This window comes from Coturnix japonica, chromosome 15 (assembly GCF_054131305.1).
Source record: "Coturnix japonica strain WE chromosome 15, WE-NBRP24, whole genome shotgun sequence".
Classification (NCBI taxonomy): domain Eukaryota; kingdom Metazoa; phylum Chordata; class Aves; order Galliformes; family Phasianidae; genus Coturnix; species Coturnix japonica.
The window spans coordinates 8,951,428-8,975,764 of NC_140677.1; the positions used below are offsets into that span (position 1 = coordinate 8,951,428).

The 24,337-nt window shown below is 45.3% G+C and overlaps 1 protein-coding gene across 16 annotated transcripts in view; it reads left to right on the forward strand.

Annotated features, from left to right (window-relative positions):
* The window catches only part of GRIP2 (glutamate receptor interacting protein 2), a 205,773-nt gene that overhangs the window by 158,452 nt on the left and 22,984 nt on the right, over window positions 1-24,337 (forward strand). For 7 of the 16 annotated variants that reach the window (XM_085516841.1, XM_085516839.1, XM_085516844.1 and 4 more), the window contains exons 2-14: window positions 649-729; window positions 2,704-2,839; window positions 3,632-3,777; window positions 6,379-6,465; window positions 6,758-6,833; window positions 7,285-7,430; window positions 11,390-11,537; window positions 12,084-12,253; window positions 15,563-15,688; window positions 16,226-16,378; window positions 16,541-16,784; window positions 20,511-20,656; window positions 21,302-21,382. In XM_085516841.1, coding sequence (XP_085372967.1) covers window positions 649-729; window positions 2,704-2,839; window positions 3,632-3,777; window positions 6,379-6,465; window positions 6,758-6,833; window positions 7,285-7,430; window positions 11,390-11,537; window positions 12,084-12,253; window positions 15,563-15,688; window positions 16,226-16,378; window positions 16,541-16,784; window positions 20,511-20,656; window positions 21,302-21,382 — 1,740 coding nt within the window. The other 9 variants (XM_015875369.3, XM_085516846.1, XM_015875366.3 and 6 more) reach the window with 4 other exon arrangements.

Consider the following 24,337-nt stretch of genomic DNA (forward strand, 5'->3'; position numbering starts at 1 on the left):
TTAAATACTTTACATTTAAATTTCAAATTGTGCTGCACGGTGCTTTTAAAGTGCATAACACTATTTTCTCTTTCTTCTGCTTTTTTTTTTTTTTTTAAAAGTCACTTAAGAGAAGGTGCTCTCTATACTGTACAGAGGCTGTACAGCAGCAGGAAAACGTGACTTTGAAATAATGGCATCTATAAGAATAGGCAATTTCATCCAAGTATAGTGATTTAGTGCCCTGTTAGTGTGCTGATGTATAACTCCATTTCAAAAATCCTTAAGTTTCTTCACAAGCATAATGACAGGCTTAAAACATGTGAGATGAATGTGACAGCTCTCCCTGTCCTCAGCTATGCCACATAATTACAGGAGCAAGGGAATTTTCTTCTCTCCTAATGGATTATCTCCCAGAGGAATAAATCAGATAATGCTATTGCACCGCTGCCACTGCATTTCTTCCCCTCCCTCTCTAAAATGCAGGATAGTCCATATGATACTGTGTGAAGCCAGGGCTGGTAATTGTTTTTCTCATCTACAGTCTGTGATGGGGTTATGATCCCAATTCCAGTGTTAACACAGACAAACTTTTTGCAGTGATCTGGCTTTGCTTTTGTTTGTTGCTTTGAGCACTAATCTCGGCTTTTTTGTTTGCTCTGCTTCCAGATGATGGCCCTTACTCAAAGGGGAGCAAGGACTCTGGTGGGATGGACTCAGCCCTGGTCTCCAGGAGGCAAAGCATCCCAGGTAAAGGAGGGGGTTGGCTCCTGTTCCAGCACATCGTTGCTGTAGGTTCTGGGCTTGCTGTGCCAGTGCTCTGCCAGTGAGCTGCTCTATAGACAGCTCATCACCTTCCTAATGGAGCCCGAGGCTAGATTTTATCTTCTGACCACTGAACACCTGATCACAGATTTGTCTTTTTTTGTTGTAGAGCCTGAGGAGGGAACAGAGCCCTTTAATTGTTTGAACAGCAAAATCCATGCACCCATGCTAATAGGAGAAATCCAAGACTGTTCTCATTAGATGCTTAAAGGCCAGGGTTTGAAGGTCCAGGTCCTGCTTAACCAACTCACTTCCATGTCTCTGTGAGTCTCTGATAGCAGCAGTGGGTTTATAAAGGCACTGACCAACGTGCCGTATTGCTTATCTTCTTAGACTGATCTGAGGAACTTGCCTTTTTTCCGAGCAGTAACGCCTCCTCAAACCTACAACAGTGGGTAACTGTGCTCTGGGAGTTCTCATTTTTAAACACTTATCAAGGATCAAAATTAAACCCCACTGAAGAGCTAATGATCTCTCCTTTGGGCACCATATGTGCACATCCATTGTGTCTATAGCTGAGAGGAAATTTGCAGGATAGTGCCGGATGGCATTACAGAATCATTCCTTCCAGCATGGATGGGAAACCCCACAAAGTTTCTGGCAGCCCCTGAGTTCCTACATAGCTGTATTCAGGAATAAGTTACTGAGATGGCAAGGGACCAAAACCATTTGAGATTAAAGAGCAGGAGCATTATGGACCTGATGTTTCTCAACAAGCTGCCGTTGTCATGTTAAATAGGGACCCAGCAGTGCCTGAATGCCTTCCATACTGTTGCCAGATTGCAAAGATGTCCTCCACTTGTGTTAATCAAGTGCATGGGTTATTCTTGGAAGTGCTTCACCAAGCAGGTAGAGCATGGAAGGATGTAGGGAGGTGCAATTGCTAGAGTCATTATGGCATCTCCCAGTGAAAGAGAAACAGAGAAGGGAAGTCCCCCATGACCACAGGTGTGCTATGTCAGTGTGTCATTTAAGACAGCCTGTCTTGCTTTGGAAATCATAGCATGAAAGATATTTCAAACATTTCCTCTGCAAGCAGATCATCTCACCTTCAGGTCAGCTGAACTCTTGGTCTCTCCTTGGGCCAGTGCTGGCTCCCAACAAGCTCACCTACCTCCTTCCTCTCGAAGCTGAAATAATTTAGATACATTGTTACTGTAAAGCCCGTAGTCTTGCTGGACTGTAGGAAGACAAAGTGGAGGAGCAGTACTGCTGCAGCAGGTGTGGGATGTGCATCCCCTAAACCTGACCCTGCCAAATGCACTGGGGCTTGCTTGTGTTGAACCAGGTATGTTTTAAATGTGTCTCATGGCTTCAGTTGGTTATTATGGAAGACATCTGACTTAGACCAGATGCAGATGAGTGGGGAAACTGCTGTGGATGAATGAGTTCATGCCTTCTCCTCCTTTCCCTCCTGCTGACAAGATCCCACCTCTCCACACTATGTTCCGTACCTCATTACTGCATTGATGTCTCAGGGTGTTTTTAAAATCACCACATTTACATTTTCCCCTGCTCTGTTCATGCAGGCAGCTACTGCAGGTCCATAACATCCTCCCACCTGCTGAATGTGAGCCTGCCATGCAGCCCTCCAAACACCCACCCTGGTCTATATAAAACATAGTTCTGGAGGTAATCTCCCTGGGCTTAGATGCCACCACTCTGGAAACACAATGAATTCATCCTCTCACAAGCCCTCACTGCCCTGCCTTGCCCTGCTTGCTCTTGCCTCTGGACCTGCATGCCATGCTTTTCATGTGGGTCTACCAGCACACACCTCTGCATCACAACATCACTTTTGCAGCTCACTCTCCCACCACCTGTAGGATAAGGATGTCCTTGGGACTGGGAGGAATATGCCTTCCACTGAGGGGCCTGCCTTTATTCCTCATGTTTCAGAGGAGTTCAGAGGGGTCACCATCGTGGAGCTGATCAAGAAGGAAGGAAGCACCCTCGGGTTGACCATCTCAGGTGGCACGGACAAAGATGGGAAGCCAAGGGTCTCCAACCTGAGGCCAGGAGGACTGGCAGCAAGGTAAGAGATGGAAATAGGGCACTGAGGACACAGGAGAGCTGGGGAAGAGTAGTTCCATGTTCTGCAAATACAGTTATAATTAAAATCATTGGCACAAAGCTGCTTTTTTTTTCCTCCCAAGTGCCTCAATACATAGTTGTTGCTTCAGTAAGTCAAATGCCTTCTATTTTGAGCTGTTTCCCATGTTCTGTGCAATTATGCTCTGAATTTTTGTGTAGGGATATTTGGGATTCTGTGAAATTAGGCAGCCTTGTCAGGAGAGCTGCATGGTACAATACATCTTGATCAAGCTAAGTGGTTTAATATTGTATCTGTTCTGAATACTGAGTGTGTAGGTAACATTACTGGCTCAGGAAAAGAATGAGAAAAGAAAGGCTCCAAGAAGCAGAGAAAGGGAGGGAGTAATTGAACAGCTTTGTAGAAAACAGGCGAAAAGCAAGATGTTTTCTTTTCTTCTGTTGAATTTTATTTCAGACAGCTCCTGGTACGCTTCTCTTTGAGTGATTGCTCTACGTGAATGGGAATTGAGCAACAAAAAGAGAAGGTTGTGAAAGTGCATGTGGCAATTGTTACTGTATGTACCGATCTGAACGTTTGCCACTAGGAAAGATAGATGGCTTCAATTTTAGCATTCCTCTCTGAGCACAGGCATGTGCAGTCAAACAGCTAAGAGCAGCCCAGCCTGGTGCCTTGTTCACAAAATCTCATGGTTATCAAAGGCTGCCAGGCACTACCCACCTGGTTATGGTGGAGGCTTTGTGCTACCCCTGCTTTCTTCCTCCTCGTTCACAGAAGTGACCAGCTGAACGTTGGGGATTACATCAAGTCGGTGAATGGCATCAACCTGACCAAGCTGCGGCACGATGAGATCATAAGCCTGCTGAAAAACGTGGGTGAAAGGGTAGTGCTGGAAGTCGAGTATGAACTTCCCCCAGCCGGTGGGTACCATGACAGCCCTGCTCTTTTTCATTAGCCATGCTTTAATCTGGGGTATAGATGGGTTTGCTTGTGCTTGGGTCACTGTGGCCAAAGCAGGACCTGGGGATGTGGTGCTGTTCTGCCTTCATGAGCTCACTGGATGCAGTTGTGCTGTGTGGGGTTGGAGCAGAGTGCTTTTTCCAGCACAGCGGGTGCCTGATCATGCACACCGACGGGAGATGGCTGATTAGATCTGTCTCAGAGTGACTTGGTAGCACAGGCCAATCTGCCTCCTGATGCTGCTTCAGCCTTTTTGTCTTTTTTTTCCCCCTTCTGAAGTGTGATTACGGGAGGTTTTATTTGGTTCTAAGGATATATTGCCAGGTACTCTTTTCTGAACGACAGAAAGTGCTGTTATTGCTCAAGATGCTTTGAAATGTTTGGTGTTTTCAGATGGAAGCTGAAGCAATCTGCCTTCTAGCTAAGGGACCCTGGGCAGAGGCTGGCAAGCCTGGGTGACATAAACAGGGCTTGTGGGACACCGTGTGCTTTTGCACTGATTTGTTTGTTCTGATTATAACAAACAGATACCTCAGTTCACCTTCTCATTACAGCCTTCCCTTTGTGAAAGTGATCTCCCTGGTTATTACTGTTATTCAGAGGGTCAAACAGAATGACTGGGCAGAAGAAGTAGAAAAAAAACAGCAAGGGAAAAACAAAACTAATGAAATCTAAGCGTTCTACCCCTGATATCTGACATTTTACAGCTCTGCTGCAGTTTCTGCATTTACCTAAAAAATACAGAATACATAAATGACAACCAACAAATCCAACACTCAAACCCCATGGTTCAAGTTTTCCATGATTTCACGCTCACTGGAGATGACAACTCTTAACCTTTCTGCTTAGCTGTGAGCCTGGCTATTAGGAATCTGATAAGCTGTCCTTCCAGCTGAGGAGCAGTGCCAATACCGCATAGCTCAATCAATAGCAGCGAGGCAAAATGTCTCCGTTCTGATTGAGCAGGAAGAACACACTGAAATAGCGACTTTTCTCAGATGGGATTATTGATGCTGTTTATGACTAATCCAAACAAAGAGATGCAGCAAGATACGGGGAATGGTCCACTGTTGCCTTGCTCCAGTTCACTGTTGGTTGCTCTTGTGCTTTTATCTGTGGTGAGGGTTTGCTGTCGCTGTGTGCACTCGCTTCTTTCTCCCCAGGCAAAAAGCAGAAATGTAGTGCAATTCAATAGCTTATGTGTGGGTTTCCATTTTTTTCTCCCCACTTTATAATTTCCTGCTTTGGAAGAGACCAAGTCTAAGTCTAGTTTTCAGGCCACTGTGTCATATAATCTCTTTCATGAATAAACCAAGCCCTGCATCAATTCTAGCTGAGGCTTCTCTGCTCTTATGAAAGACTGCTGCAGAACTTCATGCTTGGATGCTTAGGACAGAAATTGGACCGTTTCCTAACTCATTTGTTGATGCTTTATGCCCTTCTCTTAGTATGGGAGCCTTCCTGTGCCCCAAGCTTTTCCCTTTTGAAGTATATCGAGGCTGCATCCCTGTCAGCACTCAGTGCAGGAGCAGAGCACCTGTGCAGGGTTCTGGTCTGGGAATATATTTGGCCTTGCTGTAGCCTGGTCCCCAGGGCTCCCTGCCTGCACATGGGCACCGCGTCTCAGTCTTTGGGGTGAGTTTAACCCTAATTGGGGCAGGTCCCAAGCCCTTGGGGTGTTTGGCAGTGAGGACCAACTCAATCACTGAGCACAGAGGGGAGACTGGCTTCTAAAACCCCTCCTGAGCCAGGGGAAGGGCTGGCATGGATGTGCCTGGCTGCCTCCTGTTTCTCTGGTCATCCCTGCGGCCATTTGTTGCAGCTGGTTTGAAAACTGCAAATTGATCTTTTTGTAGTGGACGAGACTAAAATGCCACTCACCATTCTGAATGGAGAAGATTGGAAAATTGTCTCATATTCACAGCAGTACTTCAATAAATCATTAAACAGCAGCAGATGGCAAGAGGCAGAAACAGTTTTCTTTCTTTTTCTCTTTACTTTTGTACATTAAATAGTACTGTGTATTTAATATAAAATTACCGAATTGCTCCTGGGATCAGTTTAAAGGATTCACTTAATCTTTTTTTAAAGTCAAAATGTAGGAGGGAAGGGAATAAAACCCCTCAACCTTTTGCACTGAGGATTTGGGATTTTCATTTTCTTTAAGGTCAACCAGTGGCTCAACTCCTGCTTCTGGCTTTTTTTTAAAGTAAGTTTCCATCCATGGCAGAAGGTTCTGGGCTTTGAGTAATGCTGAACACATTAAAGCTCATTGATAAACGGGAGGGTTTTACTTGAATGTCAGAGTATTAGCCAAGACAAATTTGAGAGGAAACACACAATGCTGAGCTGGTCACATCATCCCTGACCACAGTAGTTGGCTCTAGGAAAGATTTGTGTGTCTAGATTGGGTTTTGTGCCTTTAAACAGGGAAGATACAATACAGAGATAGGGGATAGACTTTCATTTTAGTGATGTTTGGCTGAGTTTTGTTATTATTTTGCAGAGTGCAATGGAAAAGGTTTGTCTGGGGGTAACCAAGTTGTTCTCTCTTCCTTTAGTGCCAGAAAGCAGTGCTGGCATTATTCCCAAGACCATTGAGGTGTCCCTCTACAAGGAAGGCAACAGTTTTGGCTTTGTGCTCAGAGGTTAGTGGCTTCATTGCTGGGAAATGAATGGGGTACAAATACTGGCAGAAGTGTTTTTGGAAGCAAGTAGAGGAAAAAAAGAAGGTGAATGTCATACCACAGACAAGAAGCAAAAGTGTGCCCCAGAGAGCAGTCTGTGAAGCCGTTTAAGGCCTGCTGGCTGCCTAATCTAGGGCACTCTTTGCTTTCGAGCTGTGTCAGCTGTTATATGATGAATGTCTCTACTTTCTCAGCACTTTCATTCAGAGTCTCAAACCTCCAGTGACTTACAGCTTTCCTGGTTTGCTTACAGGAGGAGCCCATGAAGACTGGCACAAATCCAGACCGCTTGTGCTCACCTACGTGAGGCCGGGTGGCCCAGCAGACAGGTACAGCACCTCCAGCATTTGCTGCCACAGGACAGGCCAGGAGCTTTCACTGCCCTTTTGGACAAATATCCTTCTTGTCCTCATTGCTGGGGTCTCCCCAAGGCTGTTTATGCTGGTCCTGCAGAGGTGGAGTGGGACCCTTGGTGTACAGGGGAGAATGGATCTGGTGCTCAGTGTGACCTATGTATGGGAACACCAGAGGCTCCTCTTCCGCAGGCAGCCACTTAATTAACCCTGTGCAGATGAAGAGCTGATGCTATGTCAGAAAGTGAGAAGCAGCCTATGTGTTCTCATGCTGCTAATTTAACGTGGTGGGCCTGGCACTATAAATAACCCAAGCTATTGTCCCAGGGAGTGCTCAACTCCTAAGGATCAAAGTAACTGACACATATACGCAGACACACATATACACACACAAAAAGTAGTAACTTTTGCCTGTGTTTTCCTGTAGAGAAGGGTCCTTGAAAATTGGGGACAGGCTGCTGAGTGTTGATGGGATCCCTCTGCACAGTGTGACCCATGCTGACGCCCTCAACATCCTGCGGCAGTGCAGCCAGGAGGCACTCTTCCAGATCGAGTATGATGTGACCATCATGGGTAAGGCCAGGATGACTGGGGTGGTATTTGCTCTGCCTGCCTGCAAAGTATGTGGGGCTAAAGGGAGTGGTGGGGTCACTTGATTTCAGTAGAAAAGTTGCTGCCTGAGTGGGAGTAGGGGGTCGAGTTCAAAGCTGACTTAGTTGAAGGTATTTGAAATGCCCTTATCTGATGACGTGTCCCAGTGGGAATGTCGACTGATTTTAGAAAGGGGGGAAAAAAAAGAGGAGTTTCTAGTGTAGAAGTTGGAATTGAAGTGGGTTGGAATGTTGGCGCTCTACCAGCACTACAAATACTGATACTAGCTTTGTGCGGGGCAGTGAGCTGCAAGCAGGCATTGGCTTGCTGTGGCTGTGGCTTGGCTTCTGAATTTTGACCCTGTTTAATTCTAGAGCTGTTTCCTTTCTTAGAGCTTTCAGTTCAGATCTGCTTCTGAAATAAACGAGGAGTGTCCAACTGACTGACCCCAGAAAAGACAGAACTTACTGGAGGGCAGAGGATGGCTATTTCTAAAAATGATCTATCTACACAGTAGATACCAAGTTTGAGGGCATTATATCTTTTTTTCCATTTGATTTTCAGATTCACTCCCTGGGAAAGAGTTTATTATTAGCTACTATAAAGTCATTTTGAGCTGGCTTTGTGACACACAGCTGTTACTGCAGGGAGTGTAGTTAATGAGTTTTAGGTTACCACAGAGTCCAAAGCTGTGCCGGCTCTGGAAGCTCAGTGAGCTGTGTGCTCAGATTTGATGTTGCAGCTATGTCTCCAGAGGGGTTTTCTGCCTCCGCTGGAGCTGCAAGCTGGAGTAGTTTGGAATCTCTTCTGCAGATCTCACAGACCAGCACAGCACGTGTGAGCCTGAGGTCCAGTGAGGAACAGGAGTTGGATCAGGTTGTTTTCTGATTTACCAGCGAGGAGGCAAATCGAAAGGAGTTTAATACCTCCCCACTGCTGAGTAAACAGAGCTGAGAATGCCAGGACTTGTTCCATGCAACATGCAAGAGAGATGCTGTAAAGTAAGGGAAATCCTGCAATCCCTGAAGGCTTTCTGTTTCTTTCTCAGCCTCCTTCCCCTAAACTGCCCTTCCTTTCTCAATAAACACTGTGAGGATACATGTACTGATTTTAGAGCTGTGTCCCTGTGTGGAGAGGCTGCCAGGAGCTGGGCAGCTGTGTATCACACTGACACGTGCTCTGCTGGGAAAGCTGGAAGGAAAGCCCAATGTCTCTGCAGCTACCTGTGTGCTGCCTGGTTTCTGCCGTGTTACAGGCGCAGCTGCTCCTTAGAAATTCAAGAAAACAGAAGAAAGCCTGAAATTGTGGAAAACAGAAAATCATAGAGGGATTTATGTTGGAGGAGACCCTAAAGATCTTTCAGTTCCAACCCGATGCCATGGTTGCCACCCACCAGCTCAGCTTGCACAGGGCCCCATCCAGCTGGACCTTGAGCACATCCAGGGATGGGGCACTCACACCCTCTCTGGGCAAAAATACCTAAACTCTATTTTCTACCTTTGGAAATGATTTTGATTGTGGTAGCTCAACAGAGGTCAGTGAGGGCTGTCCTCTCTGGGGAGCAGCAGGCAGAGCCAAGTTTGCACAGAGCTTTCCAGTTTGAATAGAAGCAAGCATTTAGTGGTGCATGGGTAATGGGCTTTTTGGAGTTTTGTTGTTTGTATGGTCCCTTGGTGCCTATGCTGCAGAAAGCTGATTGTTTTAGTTCCTGACTTGAAGCAAAAATAGCTGTTAAAGTGTCTCAGTATTTCTTCTTAAGTAACTCTCCCACCTAAAGCTGGCAGGGTTGAGTGAGCACAAGGTTCTGTGCAGTGATTCTTCTTGTGCTGTTATACAGTGGGCCACGACCAGATATGTCCTAAGAAGGTGTAAAACCAGCCCCTTTTTAGCTAGTTTCTTCACAGATTGCTTTTCCCCACCCCGTAAAGCAAAATGATGCAGAACTTGTAGCTTAACAATATTTGCTGCTGATTTAGCCAGGCAACAGCTAATAACTGCAACCAGAGATGAGTGCTTTGTCCCCAGATCACAATTATTACAGACATTCTCTTTACCGACTGAGGGACAATGATGAGGGAAGGGAAAAACAGCTACTGGTATCAGTGTGGGAATGCAAACAGCCAGAAGGGAGCACTACACTTAGAAAATGAGCTCTTGGTGAAGGGGCTGGGCTGGGGGACACATGGCCCTTGGCTGATGGCAGGTAAACATGGAAATAAGCAGATGCCTTTCTGCCTTTCTTTTGGAACACAGGAGAGCTGTTCCTTTGCCATGGATGCTTGAGGATGTTGCAGACATGCCTGATGGGGCAGGTGCTGAAGCAGCAGTGTGCATTGACTCCCTGCAGGAAGGTTACTGCGTGCACTGCCCTCTTAGCATTTTGTTTTAAATTAGCTTGTGTGTAATGGCCCTGTGTTAATCAAGCCTCACAAATATTGCTAAATTGCAGGCTCTTGACCTTTGATTTGAGTCAAACCTAGTGACTCAGCTGGTATTTCTCAATCAAATGCCTCTGTAAAATGTATTTGAACGTGTTGTCTTGTCTGTGGCACCAGAGATGAGGATTAAAGGGACATCAGGATGGTCCATGCTGTGCAGGGTTGAGAGTGGCCATGGGCTGAAGGAAGGGACCTATCTTCCTTGAAAACATAACTGAGGTCTAACACTCTAGCATGCTGTTTCCATGACCATTTTTCCTATCTTTCTCCCTTTGGCTGAAGAAATGTATGTGTGTGAACATGTCACTTTCAGAGGATGTGTACTGAACACACATGGGCTGCAAAACCAATGTGTAGCTGATGCTGTTGGAGGTTCCTGGTCTCTTGGTTCTTCCTTTGCTAATGAAAGCTTCAGTGCACTTTCCACAGCCTATACCCAACTGTTCTGGGTACTTTTTTGTTGAGATGGAGCTGTGCTTTGTGCCAGGGCCTTCAGGTCTGTCCAGTAGCCCTTTTCAGCTGAGTAAATAGTGTTTCATTTGAAGTCTTGCCTAGTCTTCGTTATTGCTCATTCCTTCTTCTTCCTCCTTCTGGAAAATGGACACCATGAGTAGACCGGAGTCTACTGATCCCTACACAACCAAAAAATCTGTCTCCAGAGACTCAGAACCTTCAACAAATCCCTGGAATGATCTTGCAGCAGCTTGATTTCCATGATCTGCATCAATGCTTCCATTTATCAGAGTGCAAGAATGAGCCATGCATCATATTTTGGAGCCAAGTAGCATCAGCGTTTTTAGTGGAGCAGGGCTTTGGAAGAGAAAAGCCTCACCATGAATAATGAAGCGCTGAGGAGGCATCAGGCTCTTGGAGGGCTTTCGCAGTCTTTCCTTTGAAGTGGATGATTGGGTTTCCATGAAGTGCTCTCATGGAAGTCAAGCAAAGCGTGTGGTAGGAAGCTCTGTGTCTGCTTCCACAGGCAGAAACATGCAGTGGTACTGCAGTGCTGGTGCACCAGGAGGTGCTGACTTGTGCTGGTCTTCAGCATGTGGGGCTTCTGAATGTCTCAGGAAGTGGGATCCTGTTTCCTTTGGGCCCTTTTCAGTTTGTTTGGAGAGAGCCCTCAAATAGTGATGTCCTTGTGAACTTGCCTTTTTGTGCTTCTCTTTTAATATTGTTGATGTGACCGCAGCACAGACTTTGAGCATTCTCTTCCTTTTTGTTACTTAACTTAAAAATGAGAGGCAAGAGGGTGGTTTCCATGAGTGAATTTTGTAATCGCTCTTTGCTCTCATACATATTCTGTGCAGAAGCGGTTTTGCTTCTTGAATTTCCTTCTTTGTTAACTTGCCATGTGATGCAGGGTTGCGAGGGTGTAGAATGTCCAAACCATCAAATATAATCAGGTCAGCAGAATTGGCCATCCCTCCGTTCACTTCTGTGTTTTAGTATTTTGCTACTGTCAATGGCTTTGTGAGAAGAATCTTCTCTCTTGTTTTGCAGATACTGTAACGAATGCTTCAGGACCTCTGCTAGTTGAAATAGCAAAGACTCCAGGATCAACACTAGGAATCACACTGACGACAAGCACGCATCGGAACAAGCAGGTCATTGTCATTGATAAGATCAAGCCAGCCAGCGTGGTGGACAGGTACAGAGCTGAACAGACTGCTCCACTTCTGCTTTTTCCTTCACTGCATTTCAGCCCCTTTTCAGTCATGTTATCATTCCTCACCTTTCCTTGAACTGGCTATGTCCACGTGTTTGTAGCTCTTAAGCATGCTGACCTATCATGGGTGGACACTCTTCACTATGAATGAATGCAGTTCAGGACATATATAAGCTGAGCAGTGATTTAAAATCTCAGATATGACTGTACTGGAGCTGTGGAACATCCTGTTTAGAGCAGGTAGGTAGGGCTTACTGTCCTGTTGGTTGAATGCCCAGCTTGGCTATGACTGTGCACTACTGAAAACTTAAAAGATCTTTCCCAAGCCTCCAGCATCACTAGTGTAGACTTGGACCATTGCAGTTGGTATTTTTGTCAATGCTTGAAGCTGATGTTCAAAGTGAAAAAATGAGATGTGGAAATACATTCAGATGAAGCAAAACAGGTAGAATTTGTCCATTTCTGCTCCCAACCATAAGGACATGAATTTGACTGTGCATATAACTACTCTTGCCATTTCCTTTGCAGATGTGGAGCACTGCATGTTGGTGACCATATTCTTTCCATCGATGGCACAAGCACAGAGCACTGCTCCTTATTAGAGGCAACTCAGCTTTTAGCTGCCACCTCAGAGAACGTCAAGCTGGAGATATTACCTGTTCACCAAAGCAGGCTGCCTTTGAAGCCCCCAGAAACAGGTATGTCCTCCATGCAAACACTGTTGGTTGCCCTCAAAACTCAGCTGAGGTCCCTGCTGTGGCTCTCATTGCTTTTGAATGCTGGTAATAGACTTCAAAGAGAGACATCTGTGGAGGGGGAAAAATTATATTTTGATGAAATGCGTGTGATTAGATGATGTTCAAGGATGTGAATAGGAAAAAAAAAAGTAGCATCTGTGCTTGGATAGGGAAATTGGTGTTGGGAATCCCAGAGTTTTGCAGTGCTGAGTGCTGTGCAAGCCGCTTTCTTAGTACCTCAGATAAGAGACTTTAATGGAGAGGGAGGGAAACAGCGTTGGTGTTGGCAAATGTTTCCAAGCTCAGCTTTCATCTGCTTGCCTAGTAAGGCTTTGTAAAGGACATGTCAGCAGCTAGACAGGATTCCACTGGACTTCCTCAGGAAACAAAGATGAAACACAAGCATTCATTTTCTGGACCAGCCTGTCTGAATGAAAGCTACTGCTGTGGTTTTGTTTTTTTTTTCCCCCTCAGAAACAAATTCTGGCTTATCAAACCCTAAATACCTGTAAATTTCAAACATCGTTAGGAATTCATCCTGTGAGCATCCTTGTTGCCTACCTTTAGTTTCTCCTTCCATGTAAGAGGCTGGCTCAGGCTCTCCTATATACAGATGTGTGAAATTAGCCTCACTACTACTAAACGTTTTGCAGCTCTTGCCTGTAGTTTTGTTAGTCATAGAATCATGGAATCCTTTGAGTTGGATGGGACCCTTAAAGGCCATCTGGTCCAACTCCCCCACAGTGAACAGGGACACCCACAGCTTCATCAGGTGCTCAGAGCCCATCCAGCCTCACCTTGGCTGTTTGCAGGCATTGGGCACCACCAACTCTCTGGGCAGCCTGTGCCAGTGCCTATCTACCCTTATTGTCCATACTGGTGATCTTGTATTGTGGCTGTTTCAGTCTCAGCCCCCTCTGCAACCATTTTCGAACACTTTTCCTTTAGGTGCATGCATTTTAATAATATTGATGCCCAACAGCTATAGGCCCAGTTCTTTTTCGGTTCTCTTCTAGGGAGGTCTGGTGAAAGTAGGAAATTATCTGTGTTGTCTTCTTTAATGTGATGCAGCAAAACATAGAATCTAATAACATCTTCATCTCTAGAAATAAATCTTTTACACATCCAGTCCCATTTGTGCAGAATTAAAGCTGTTTAACAAAGGGGACAGATGACTTGACCTTTGTTCCCAAGACAAAATGGAAAGCTATAATCCTTTTTCAACGGCTGTTAAAATGAACTATTCTATTTCTTCCATTAGTGCCCTGGTCTTAATCTTCATTCAGGATGTATGCATTCAGCAGCATCAGGAGAAGGAAGATCTGTGGAAGGACAGCTCTGTGTGTTTCAGAGCCTTTTTAGCCATACCTCCACACATCAGATCAGAGCGTCCCCACTTTGGTTCAACTCTTAAGGATGTGAGGGATCATAAGGAAGGAAAAAAAGATACAGTCTTTGTGGTCTAATGCTGAAGCACAGGATTTGTCACATGGAGTTAGCTTTCTCTGCTGCTCTGGGGGCATCTGGAAAAGATTGTGGGAGGATTATGCTCACAAGATCAGCGGGAGCGGATGGTGCCCAGGAGCAGTGCTGGGATGGGTGGTGAAAAGTGAAGGAAGCACAGGAAGGCTCATGTAGGTTTTTATCCCCTCATTGTCCAAAACCTATTTTCTTACCCCTTCAATGACATCTGAGTTTCATAGGCTTTTTTTTTTTTGTTGTTGTTGTGTCATCTATGGGCTAAGAACTTAAAGACAAATGGATATGAATGGATTAAACCATTTTGTATATATGCCCATAAGCTCTGTCACTCGTATTCTAAGTATTTAATTTTATTAAGAATTCTCTTTTTTTTTTGACTGGATTCTGCTCCATTTACTCATTTGATGACTGTTTTTAAAAGCCTTCTGACTCTGAGATTGCTTTTGAATTCACAAAATAGAAATGCCAGAGCTGAAAGTGGATGCTTTAAGAGCTTGATAGGGTAAATGCTGAAGTCACTGTAACAAAGACTTTAAAATAATTGCTGTTTTGGTCAGAAAATCTGACCTAAGTGATTTGATGCATGTGGTGCATGTATACAAGATGGATCTTCATTGATAAAGGCACTAAGTGATGATTTTTGGAAGAGCTCTCTGGGTTGAGCTGAGTCCTTCTCTCTGGTGGTTTGCAGTCTCAGAAAACTCTGTAGTGCCAGTGCTGGGGGAGTTCCCACCTACAGGGAGAGCACAGAGGAGGTCTCATTTGGGATGGGTGGTTGCTGGTAAGCACCAGTGGTGGGAAGGTTAAGAGCTGTCTAGACAGCACCATGCAGGGATTCAAGAGAGAAATCCCAGTGCTGCTGGGCAAGAACAACTGAATTGACCCCATGCTACCCATGAGCAAAAGGGGCCTCAGTGAGAGGCAGGACCTGTGCCTGATGATGTGTTTTGGCTACTGCAGAGAGGATCTGTGGCATCATGACCTGATGAAACAAAGCTACATCTTGTGGGACAAGGGATTTCTGGGTAGTGGGTGTCACGCTGCAGAAGATCTCTGCTAACAAGTGCTGGGGTTGATCTAGGGTTGAAACTAAAGCAGTTGTGTGGCCTTGAATAGGGTCTGCCACGTTGGTACCACATCTTAATTTATTGTTTGCCATAGCATTGGCAGCTCTTCCTGTGTTGGTGGCCTTGTGTAATTGCCTTTAAGCAGCAGTGTATAAAATCCCGTTTGTTCTGGTGAGCTGGGGTTGGCCCACTGCTGCTCCCTTCTCCATATGCACACCCTGCCATGGATTCCTGGCCAAGAGCAGCTGCTAAGCACCCAAATGCTGAAGCCAAGGGACGTGCTGGAATCACTGCTTGGCTCTGAGCTTCATCCTGGGGGGGCAACAAGGTGGGAAGCAGCACAAGGAGGTTTCCCCAGTGCTGTCAGATAATTCTGATGGTCTCTGTTGGAAACTCGTGGCTGGAGGCAGCTTCTGCACGTTGCACAGCAGCCTGCAAATGGTAATGACATCTGTGTGCTGCCAGCACAGCTTAGTCAGGCTGTTGGCTCAGGACACTGAGATTTTTGAGGGGACTGGGTGAATTTCTGCCACTTTGCATCAAGTGTCATGAGGTTACATGGGGATGCATTTTTGCTGCTGGTGCTTGACACTCTGTGCTTGCTCCCTGACTTGTTCAAAAGCAGTGTGAGTCTCCTCTCTGCAGTCTCTCAGCTTCTTACCTTTTCTTTCTCTCACTTCTCCATGCCTATGGTGATTTCTGCTCCCCTGGGTGACATCAGTCAAGGTGCAGAAGAGTGACCACCACCACTGCTGGGACCCCTGTGTCAACTACTGTCACACCCACCACCCTGGGCACTGCAAGACGCCCACTTGGAACCAGACGTCTGGACAAGATTACTGCAAATGTAACCCCCACACATGGTGTTGTCCCCATCCCTTCATGTGTTCATTTATGTTATGCCTCTCCATCTGATCCACACCCAACTCAATAGCCTGGGGTGTCACGTATTTCCTGCAGTGTCTGTTGGTTCTCTTCTAATAGGTGCACAGCTGAGGTGCATAGTCAGTATGTGGTGCAGAATCGGTTCCTAAAGCCCATGGCACAGAGCTGCTAACATCAGTTAGAGCAGGATACTGGGCAGACCCTTTGCTCATATCCTTTAGTCCCACACTTTCATATGGGCAAGGGAAAAACTTGAGTTGCTGTGATCCAAAGAGGACAGCTCTGGTGACATGTAGGGGTATGGTACATCAGTGCACACAGCTCAGCTTTGCTGATGCAAGATATGCATTAGAATTGGGAAGCAAGCAAGGGAGCCTAGTTGCTCAGCAGATAGTTGAAGCTGTGGTTTCCCAGCCCTGAAGATGAGAAGGAGGTAGTCCAAAACCATTAGGAGTCCAGTGAGCACACTGCATCCTTAACGTGCTCTGTATCTCCCCAGCTCTGGTGGCTGCCAACTTCTCATCTCCCACCATGAACGCGCAGGGCTTCCCCTGCCAGAACTCGAACACGCTACCTCGCAGCTCCCATCCCATGAGCCCACGCACCACCATGCTGAGGAGGAGGCAGAAGAAGAAGGAGCACAAGAGCTCACGTAAGGGTGGCAATGGGCTGGGGATGGGCTGGACAAGATGCTGTGCTCATCTTGCTGGCTGTTGGCTGACATAGGCCTGCTGATCCCAGCAGTCAGGGCCTTGGTCGCCCCTTGGTGCTGCCTGTGACTGTGGCTGCCCTAACTTCTCTTTCCTCTTCTCAGTGTCGTTGGCCTCCAGCACGGTGGGTCCCGGCGGGCAGATAGTTCACACGGAGACAACAGAGGTGGTGCTTAGGGGAGACCCTTTGAACGGCTTCGGACTGCAGCTCCAGGGAGGCATCTTTGCCACTGAAACTCTGTCCTCCCCACCTCTCGTCCGTTTTATTGAGCCCGACAGCCCGGCAGAGAGGTTAGAGACCTTGCCCTTGGATGCTGATGGTGCTGCTGCTGACCATTTCATGGTTTGGTTTGTTTTCTCTCCTCAGAGGCTCATTTAGATATTTACTGTCATCTTTGTAATATCTCCCATTCTTCACTGGGCATGGTTTACTGTCACTGCCATTTCTGCACTCGTCGGCTGACCACGGCCTCCCTCGCATCCCAGGTGAACGTCTTGGCATCAGGCCGTGGCTGTTCTCAGAGGAGGAAGGGAGTGTGTGTCTGTGTGTGAGCGCCATTCCCATCCCTTTTCTTTTGTTTCTTTTTCTTTCTCATTGAAAGATGAAGCTTTTGTCTGGTTGCAGAAAGAGGAAAAAGGTATATAAGTGAGCCCTGGAAAGTGTTATCTGCTTGGTTTTGTTGTAGCAGAATCCAGCTATATAAATTCACCTGAAAGTTTTGAACCACCAAGGAAAGCGCTGGTTGTAGGATCTGGAAAAATAGCAGAAAATTCTGGAAAATAGCAGAATAAAGGAGCAGCGTTACTGGTGTGTGTGACCCTGAGGATACTGAGAGCAATGAGTCCTGCAGGGGCTGGACGTCAGTGTGGGAGCCCTGGTTAAACTTCTTCCAGAGTCTTTGCTGGTGTGTAGATGCCCTCAAATGATGCTTCTTTTGCTGGATGGACCAGGCCCCTTCTTGTGCCATCTGGTCCCTGGTTGTGTCAGGGTGGTAGAGAGCAGCATGAGCATGCGAGTCCAGGCAGGGAGCACTGGGATGAAGCCTTTGGGAGCAGAATGAGACATTGGTCTGTCCCTCGTCATCAGCAGGGAGGGTCAAATAGGAAGAAGTGTGTTGTCCCTTCTTGGGACATGCTGTCTGTCCATGCTCCCTCTGTCATAGACAGCAGTGTCCATCTCGGTATCCAAAATCAGTGCTTCCTGCTGCGTTACATGCTTCCTAGCTCTATTCAGACAGCTGTTTGATCATTGTATTTCTGGCTTTTGAGTATGTAGAGTTTGCAAAAGGAAAGTTCAGCAGCTGCGTAATGCTGTCAGCACAGCTTTCATCTTCTGGGGCTGTGACTCACTCACCAGTGTGCTCGCACAGATGTCAAACAGACACAGATACACAAACACATGTGAGTGTATGCATCTAATCCACACAGGTCAGCTTAGGGGTGTGTGAGGGCACAACACACTGATTTCTGCAGCCAGTGATATGCTCACTCTGCAGCTGGAGTGACCACACATACTAATGACAATGAAGGAAATCTTCAGCACAAACCCAGCCCAGAGTTTGAATTTGTGCTGCTCAGTGTCTGGCAAGGCACCTCTGATGCTGTCTTTGTGCCCAAGGAAATTGTCATGACAAAACACAGACCCCAAGGAAACCTTACCATCATGGGCTCCAACACATCCACATAGTGCTGTCTCTTGCTAGAAGATGCTTGAACTCTTGTTCTTTCTCATTTCAAAGCAGTTCTCCCATGATCTCAAAGTACTTTGTAAGGTCTTATGAGAGAGTGCACATCTCTGAGATGCGTGCATCTATTTGGGAAAGCCCTCTGTGGACTTCATGCAGGATCCCACAGCAAAGCCAAGGAGAGGTCTGCAGGAACCTTGACTTCCAGGGCCCTGCTCTCAACACAGGACATGATCACCTCAATCAGTATTAAGAGAAATAAAATTCTTCTGACTTAACAGAGCTGTTGGTTGTAAAAACACCACAGCAAATCTACCTTGAGTGGAGAAGTACCATATTTTGTGAGGGGGCAGCTGTGGTGGAAAAGGTGGTAAATGTTTGCTTTCATGCTGTGTAAAAGATTCCCATAATCTCCCAGTCCTTGTGGCTGAAATGGGTTGTGTCCTTCTGTTACCTTGAAATGAAGTGATGTCCGTGTTGGTTCCTCCTTTCCAAATGGTACATATGACCATAGCAAGAAACTTAGTGCTGGAGGAGACCTCTCTCTTGTGCCACTCATCCAACTTCATATTTGTGAGCTAGTATTTCCAGTATGGTTTTGTTGCAGCATATATATCTGCAGGCTCAGGAAAGGACTGTAATTAAATGATGAAATTATTCACAAGGTTGGATTCATGTATCCTCTATGGAGTTGTCTGTCCTAATCCAGGTCTCCTTGAGCAAACACTTCTGAATTTACATCTCTTAAAATAGCTGCCCATTTTCCATGGGTGGCATGAACTCAGGCAGCAGAGTGAATGTGTTGCAAGTTTAATACCTTCCCAGTAACAAGATAACCTTCCCGGGCTCTCTGCAAACTTGTATCTCAGCTTTTGATGGGCTGCAGACAAAAACTGTTGTTTGTGTGTTTTTCTCCTATTTGGATGTGGATGTTTTTTGTCTTGATAGCCTGGCCTTTCATATACATCCTGTTATTTGAAGGTTAATAATACAGCCAGTATCCACTGCCTTTGATGTTTCCTTCATGTGCCTGGAAGCTGCAGTACCATCTTTTCTTACAGTTGCAACAGGTTTGGGTGGTAAAAAGTGGCTGGAAGGATCAGTAAAAACAAATAAACAGTATTCTATGAAATATCTACAAAACTGATGCCTAGAAAGGTCAGGGCAAAGAATGTGTTTGATGATTAAACAGCAAGGGAATAAAGGTTCTCTAGAGAAGGCTTAAAAGAAGATAGCTGATCCTTTTAAGGGAAACGTTGGTGGTAAAACAACTCCAAATGCAGAGGTGAATCTTGTTCCCATAATTCTGAATCTAATTTGGAAACCATGCTGTACCTTACATTGACAATGGATGAGTGCTTTCTTTCTTGTGCTCTGCTCAAGTGGACGGCCTTCCAGACAGGTGACAAGTGGAAAATCTGAACAGATGTGCTCTGATGAAGAATGTGGAGAAGGATGAGGATGAACAACCTGTTGTCCATGACCAGTCATGGGGAATGCTACACTCTTGTCTTTGTAGAGCCATCACACAGTTCAGCTGTAGGAGGCAATGTGCAGGGTTGCCTTACTGGTGAAGAAGAGGGTGGATAGTGAATGTATTGGGTCATGTGTGAATAAGCATTTCTTATAAATACCGAAGAGTCTCAGGAGACAAACCATACTGTAAAAGCGTGTTGTGAACATAGCAGCTTTGCTGTTGATATTTTACTTCCAAGGTGGAAAAAAAACCCTGCTGCTCTTCAAGAAAGTGGGACTAAGCCAGGAAGCCCAAAGAACCAGTTGTGGTTCTACTGGTGGGCTGTCACGTCAGGATAATATTGGCCTTTCAGGGCGGTTAAACAGTATCAATGTACATTTGGCTTCTAGAAATGCAATTACAAGGAATAAATGATTATCCAATTTGCTGAGATGTTTCATCGAGTTCGTTGGTTTGTAGATTCAGTATTAGCCATGTATTAAGCAGAGGACTCCGCACAGTGCCATTAGGTTGGTTTCCAGCAGGTGCAAGCACACAGAAAGAGATGTATGCTATTGGATAAGGTAGGAGGGCACATGTGCTTGCAATTTATCACTTGCATGTCGTGGTCATGATGTTGACTTTCACTAGAGAAAGGTTTAATTTTTTTTTTTTTTTTTCCTTTGAAAGTTGCAGGGGATATGACAAAAAATATCGTTTGAGAGTGAAGTACGTCTGAGATTAAGCAAGCCACATTACACACATTACAGAATGAACTATCATCTGTTTGGGGCCACTTCTGCAGGATTAATCACTACTTTCTGTGTTCTAACAGATTTGCCTGTCAAAAAGTAACTCATGGGTGGTTGTGAGGTTGTTTCTTTCCTCCTTTATCCCTGCCTCCTTTCTCTCTTTCCCCATTGTGGACTGCAGGTGTGGGCTGCTGCAAGTGGGAGACAGAGTTCTTTCCATCAACGGCATTGCAACTGAGGATGGGACTATGGAGGAAGCAAACCAGCTTCTGCGGGATGCTGCACTGACGAACAAAGTGGTGCTCGAAATTGAATTTGATGTTGCAGGTAATTGCAAAGGACTTGTTGCTCCTCAGCACCTGCTGGACTCTACCAGTGCTTCTGCTAACCTGTAGAAGGGATTGTACTCACAAAAATATGTGAGGCTTTAGCTAGACTGCAGAGACTGAGGACTCTGTGAGGGCCTTTCCCATTTTCTATTGTTTCTAACGTACACTAAAGTGAAGAGTCCTTCCTCTCATCCCTCCATAAATGCCTTCTTCTTGTGACTTGGCTGAAAGAAACATAGTGAGTATACGAAGAGGCCACTTATTCTTTAGGCATTCAACCATTAATATGAATATTTGTACTAATTTATGGCCTTGAAGCAAGAAGGGAGCTGAAGCTATTGGCTGAGGTGTGCAACCTTATATTAGAAGAAAAAGGGTTTTTTCATTTTACATTGACAAAGATGCCTCAAACTTGAAGTACAGCATGATATGAGCAATTCACTTGATGTTCAGGGCATATATTTTTAATGAGAATCCAGATTTTAAGCTGAAGTCCTCAGGGCATCAGATAACAACCTTATTTGAACCTATAAAGCTGAGTTTGATGGGCTTGTTTTTTTTTTTTCTTGGTTCCAAAGAAACCATCCATGGCACTGAAAACTCTTTTCTCCTATTTTCTTTTTGTCTGTTTCTGGTTTTATAGAGTCTGTCATACCCAGCAGCGGCACTTTCCACGTTAAATTGCCCAAGAAAAGAGGTGTAGAGCTTGGAATTACAATCAGCTGTAAGTATTGCTCAGCCTTGCGGTAGCAGTTGCAAGAGCCACTGCTTTCCAACATGGCACATCAGAGACTCCCAGCAGAGAGCAAAAAGATTATGTGGGGTTTTCTGGTAGCACTCACAGTGCTTGCAGTTTGTTCCAAATTGAATTGGATGTGTGGCTTTTGCAAGAGCTGGCAACTGCAGAAGAAAAGCAGCTGCTGAAGGGTCAGGATAAGGGATGTGTCTCTGAGCGGCAGCTGAGCAGTTGTTCTGTACCACTGATTAATATTATGCTGTGTTATTGGTAATATTATTTTTATTTCCAGGCCTTGGTGAGCTCCAAGAGAACAAGGCATCAACCTTTTTCTTTCTTCCCTTTCTTTTCTCCTAGCTCTTGGTTAATTATCTTTCTGCTTCTGTTTTGGAGTGTATTCTGATTTAAAGACCTTTTCGCCTCTTTGGGGAAGACACTGTAAGGAGAAATAGATGCTGGGAAAAGACACTGTATGGGAAATCCATCCATTTTAGATATTAGGAAAAACTCCAGAAGAGTGGTGAAGTCACTGACACAGGGAGGTGGTGGAGTCACTGTCCCTGGAGGGTATTCAAGAGATGTGTAAAGTGACACCAGGGAACATGCTAGTGGGCAATATTGTGGGTAGGTAGACAGTTGGACTGGGTGATCCTAGTGGTCTTTTCCAGCTTTAATGTTTCTATGATTCTATATCAAATTTTGGGTATGCTGAAATCTTCTTATGACTCACACCAGTGAATTTTTCCTGTGTGCCTATGTGAATGGTGTCATATCATTCATCCTTCTCTCACTCCTGGGTAACCCGAGTTGAATCATCTCAGATTGGCCGTGCCCAGAGGCAGCCACCACATCTCAGATGAGACAAAGCAGCCTGTGAAAGTACAGTAGTGGGAGCTCATGTCTCAGCCGTTGGGAACACAGGCTCAGCTGTCTCTGGGGAATGGAGTCACAGAATCACAGAGTTGTTTGAGTTGGAAGGTACCCTAAAAGGCCGTCTGGTCCAACCCCCGTGCAATGCACAGGGACACCCACAGCTCCATCAGGTGCTCAGAGCCCATTCAGCCTGACCTTGGGTGTCTCCAGAGGCGAGGTGTCCACCACCTCTCTGAGTTGCTAAGAACACTTTGATAGTAAGCTTCATTAAAGTAGATAAGCTATTTGCAATTACTTCTTGGCTTTTGCAGCATTAGTTGCTGTGTTAATTGGAGATGTTCTGGTCTAAGTAGGTTGTTTTCCAGAGTAGACTTAACATCTACGGTGTGATTATTTTGTCGTTTCCTCTCCCAGTTTCCCCATTTTGTGCTGTGTGAATACTCACAACATGTAGCATTTGGCTTGCTAGTATTTACTGTTTGAAGACACCAGAGTGCTTTCCAAAAGCAGTGGGGTGTCCGTAATGACTGTTGCTTGTAGGCAGAGCAGGACTCAGTGGGGCAGAGCTCACACTGCATTCCCCACCTTCTGCATTGGCATTGCAATGTCAGGTAGAAACCAAGGATGATTGATTTGGTAGCCAGCATCTGCTGGCCTGAGCATGGTGAGGATTTCACCCCTATTAAGCTTCAAAGTTTAGATTTGATTTGGGACTGGAGAGCAAAACAAGCCTGGAAGTTGCTACCAAGAATACGAGCTTTTATTTGCGGAGTCCCACTTAAATGGATCTGCTTTGGATGTGCATTTACACTTCAAACATATTTTTATGTTGAAAATATTTTCGTTTGAGATGTGTTTAAAAAATTGATTTCACACTCTTTAGAAATCACTGCTAAATAAAATGACAGTGAACTCTGGGTTTTAAATAGTTAGATGCCCATTGTCAGTGATTAAGCTGAATGATGGAAGAGATTTGATCTTTTTGATTGATGAACGTGTTCACAGGATATTGTTTAAGTAATGAAAACATGTAAACCTAGGATTATGCTTCGTTGTTTGCTGAGTCGAAACTAAAATTGTACCCACAAATGGAGAAAGAGATAAAGAAAATGCGGGGCCAAGGATGAAAGTTGAATCCTAATTCTGCTTTCATATATTACTCCCCATAAACCTATTTCCACAAGACCCTTAGCGAATTATATCATCATTTTGTCACTCTGCATCTGAACAGGCAGATAAATATGCCCGTGTCAAACATTAGAATGAAAGCAAGCAGACGTATGGTAAGTACCTCCTGCAGAGACATGATGTGCGTACAGGAGTGTGATGTAAGCAGCGAGAGAGGAGAGGTAAAAATAACCCATCTCTGTTTTATTCAGTTCCTCCAAGTTGTGCTGATTTGAATGTTTGTTTAGATCTGGAAAGAGCTTTTATAGCTTCTTTGTATCAAAGAAAGACATATAACTACTGCTTAAATTGGAAACTGGAGCAGGTTAGATAGGTGACAGACTGGTTGGATCAGTGCAAGATCCCCTGTGCTGTCATGGCCATGGATTTGCGTTTGTTCTAAAATGTCGTAGTACAGCATACTGTAAGTGAAATATCACAGAATCACCAAATCGTTTGAGTTGGAATGGACTCTTAAAGGTCATCTAGTCCAGATCCTCTGCAATGAACAGGGAATCATATGAAACATGAGTTGTTTTTGTTGAGTTTTACCTCTTGGCTTCATCAGGCTCATCGATAGTTATTTCCTCGGTCTGGGAAGGTTTGCCACTGCCTTCTTATGTGGGCAAGAAGTGTTCTGACCTCACCAGAGTAGTGCTACAGAGATAAAAACCAATCGAGTTGTAACTGTGCTGTGACTCTCAGAGCTAATCGGGAGATGGACTGAGCAAAGGTGGGGGAGAGTGGGATTCTTGATGGATGCGCTGAAAAAACTCATATAAAGCAGACAGAGGAATCATAAATCTGCTGGAAAGCTTCATAAAAAGGCTGGGAACCCAAGAGGTTTGAGTATGAGGAGAGCAGATGCTGCTGGCTTTGCTATGGGCATACAGAGGGAGTCTG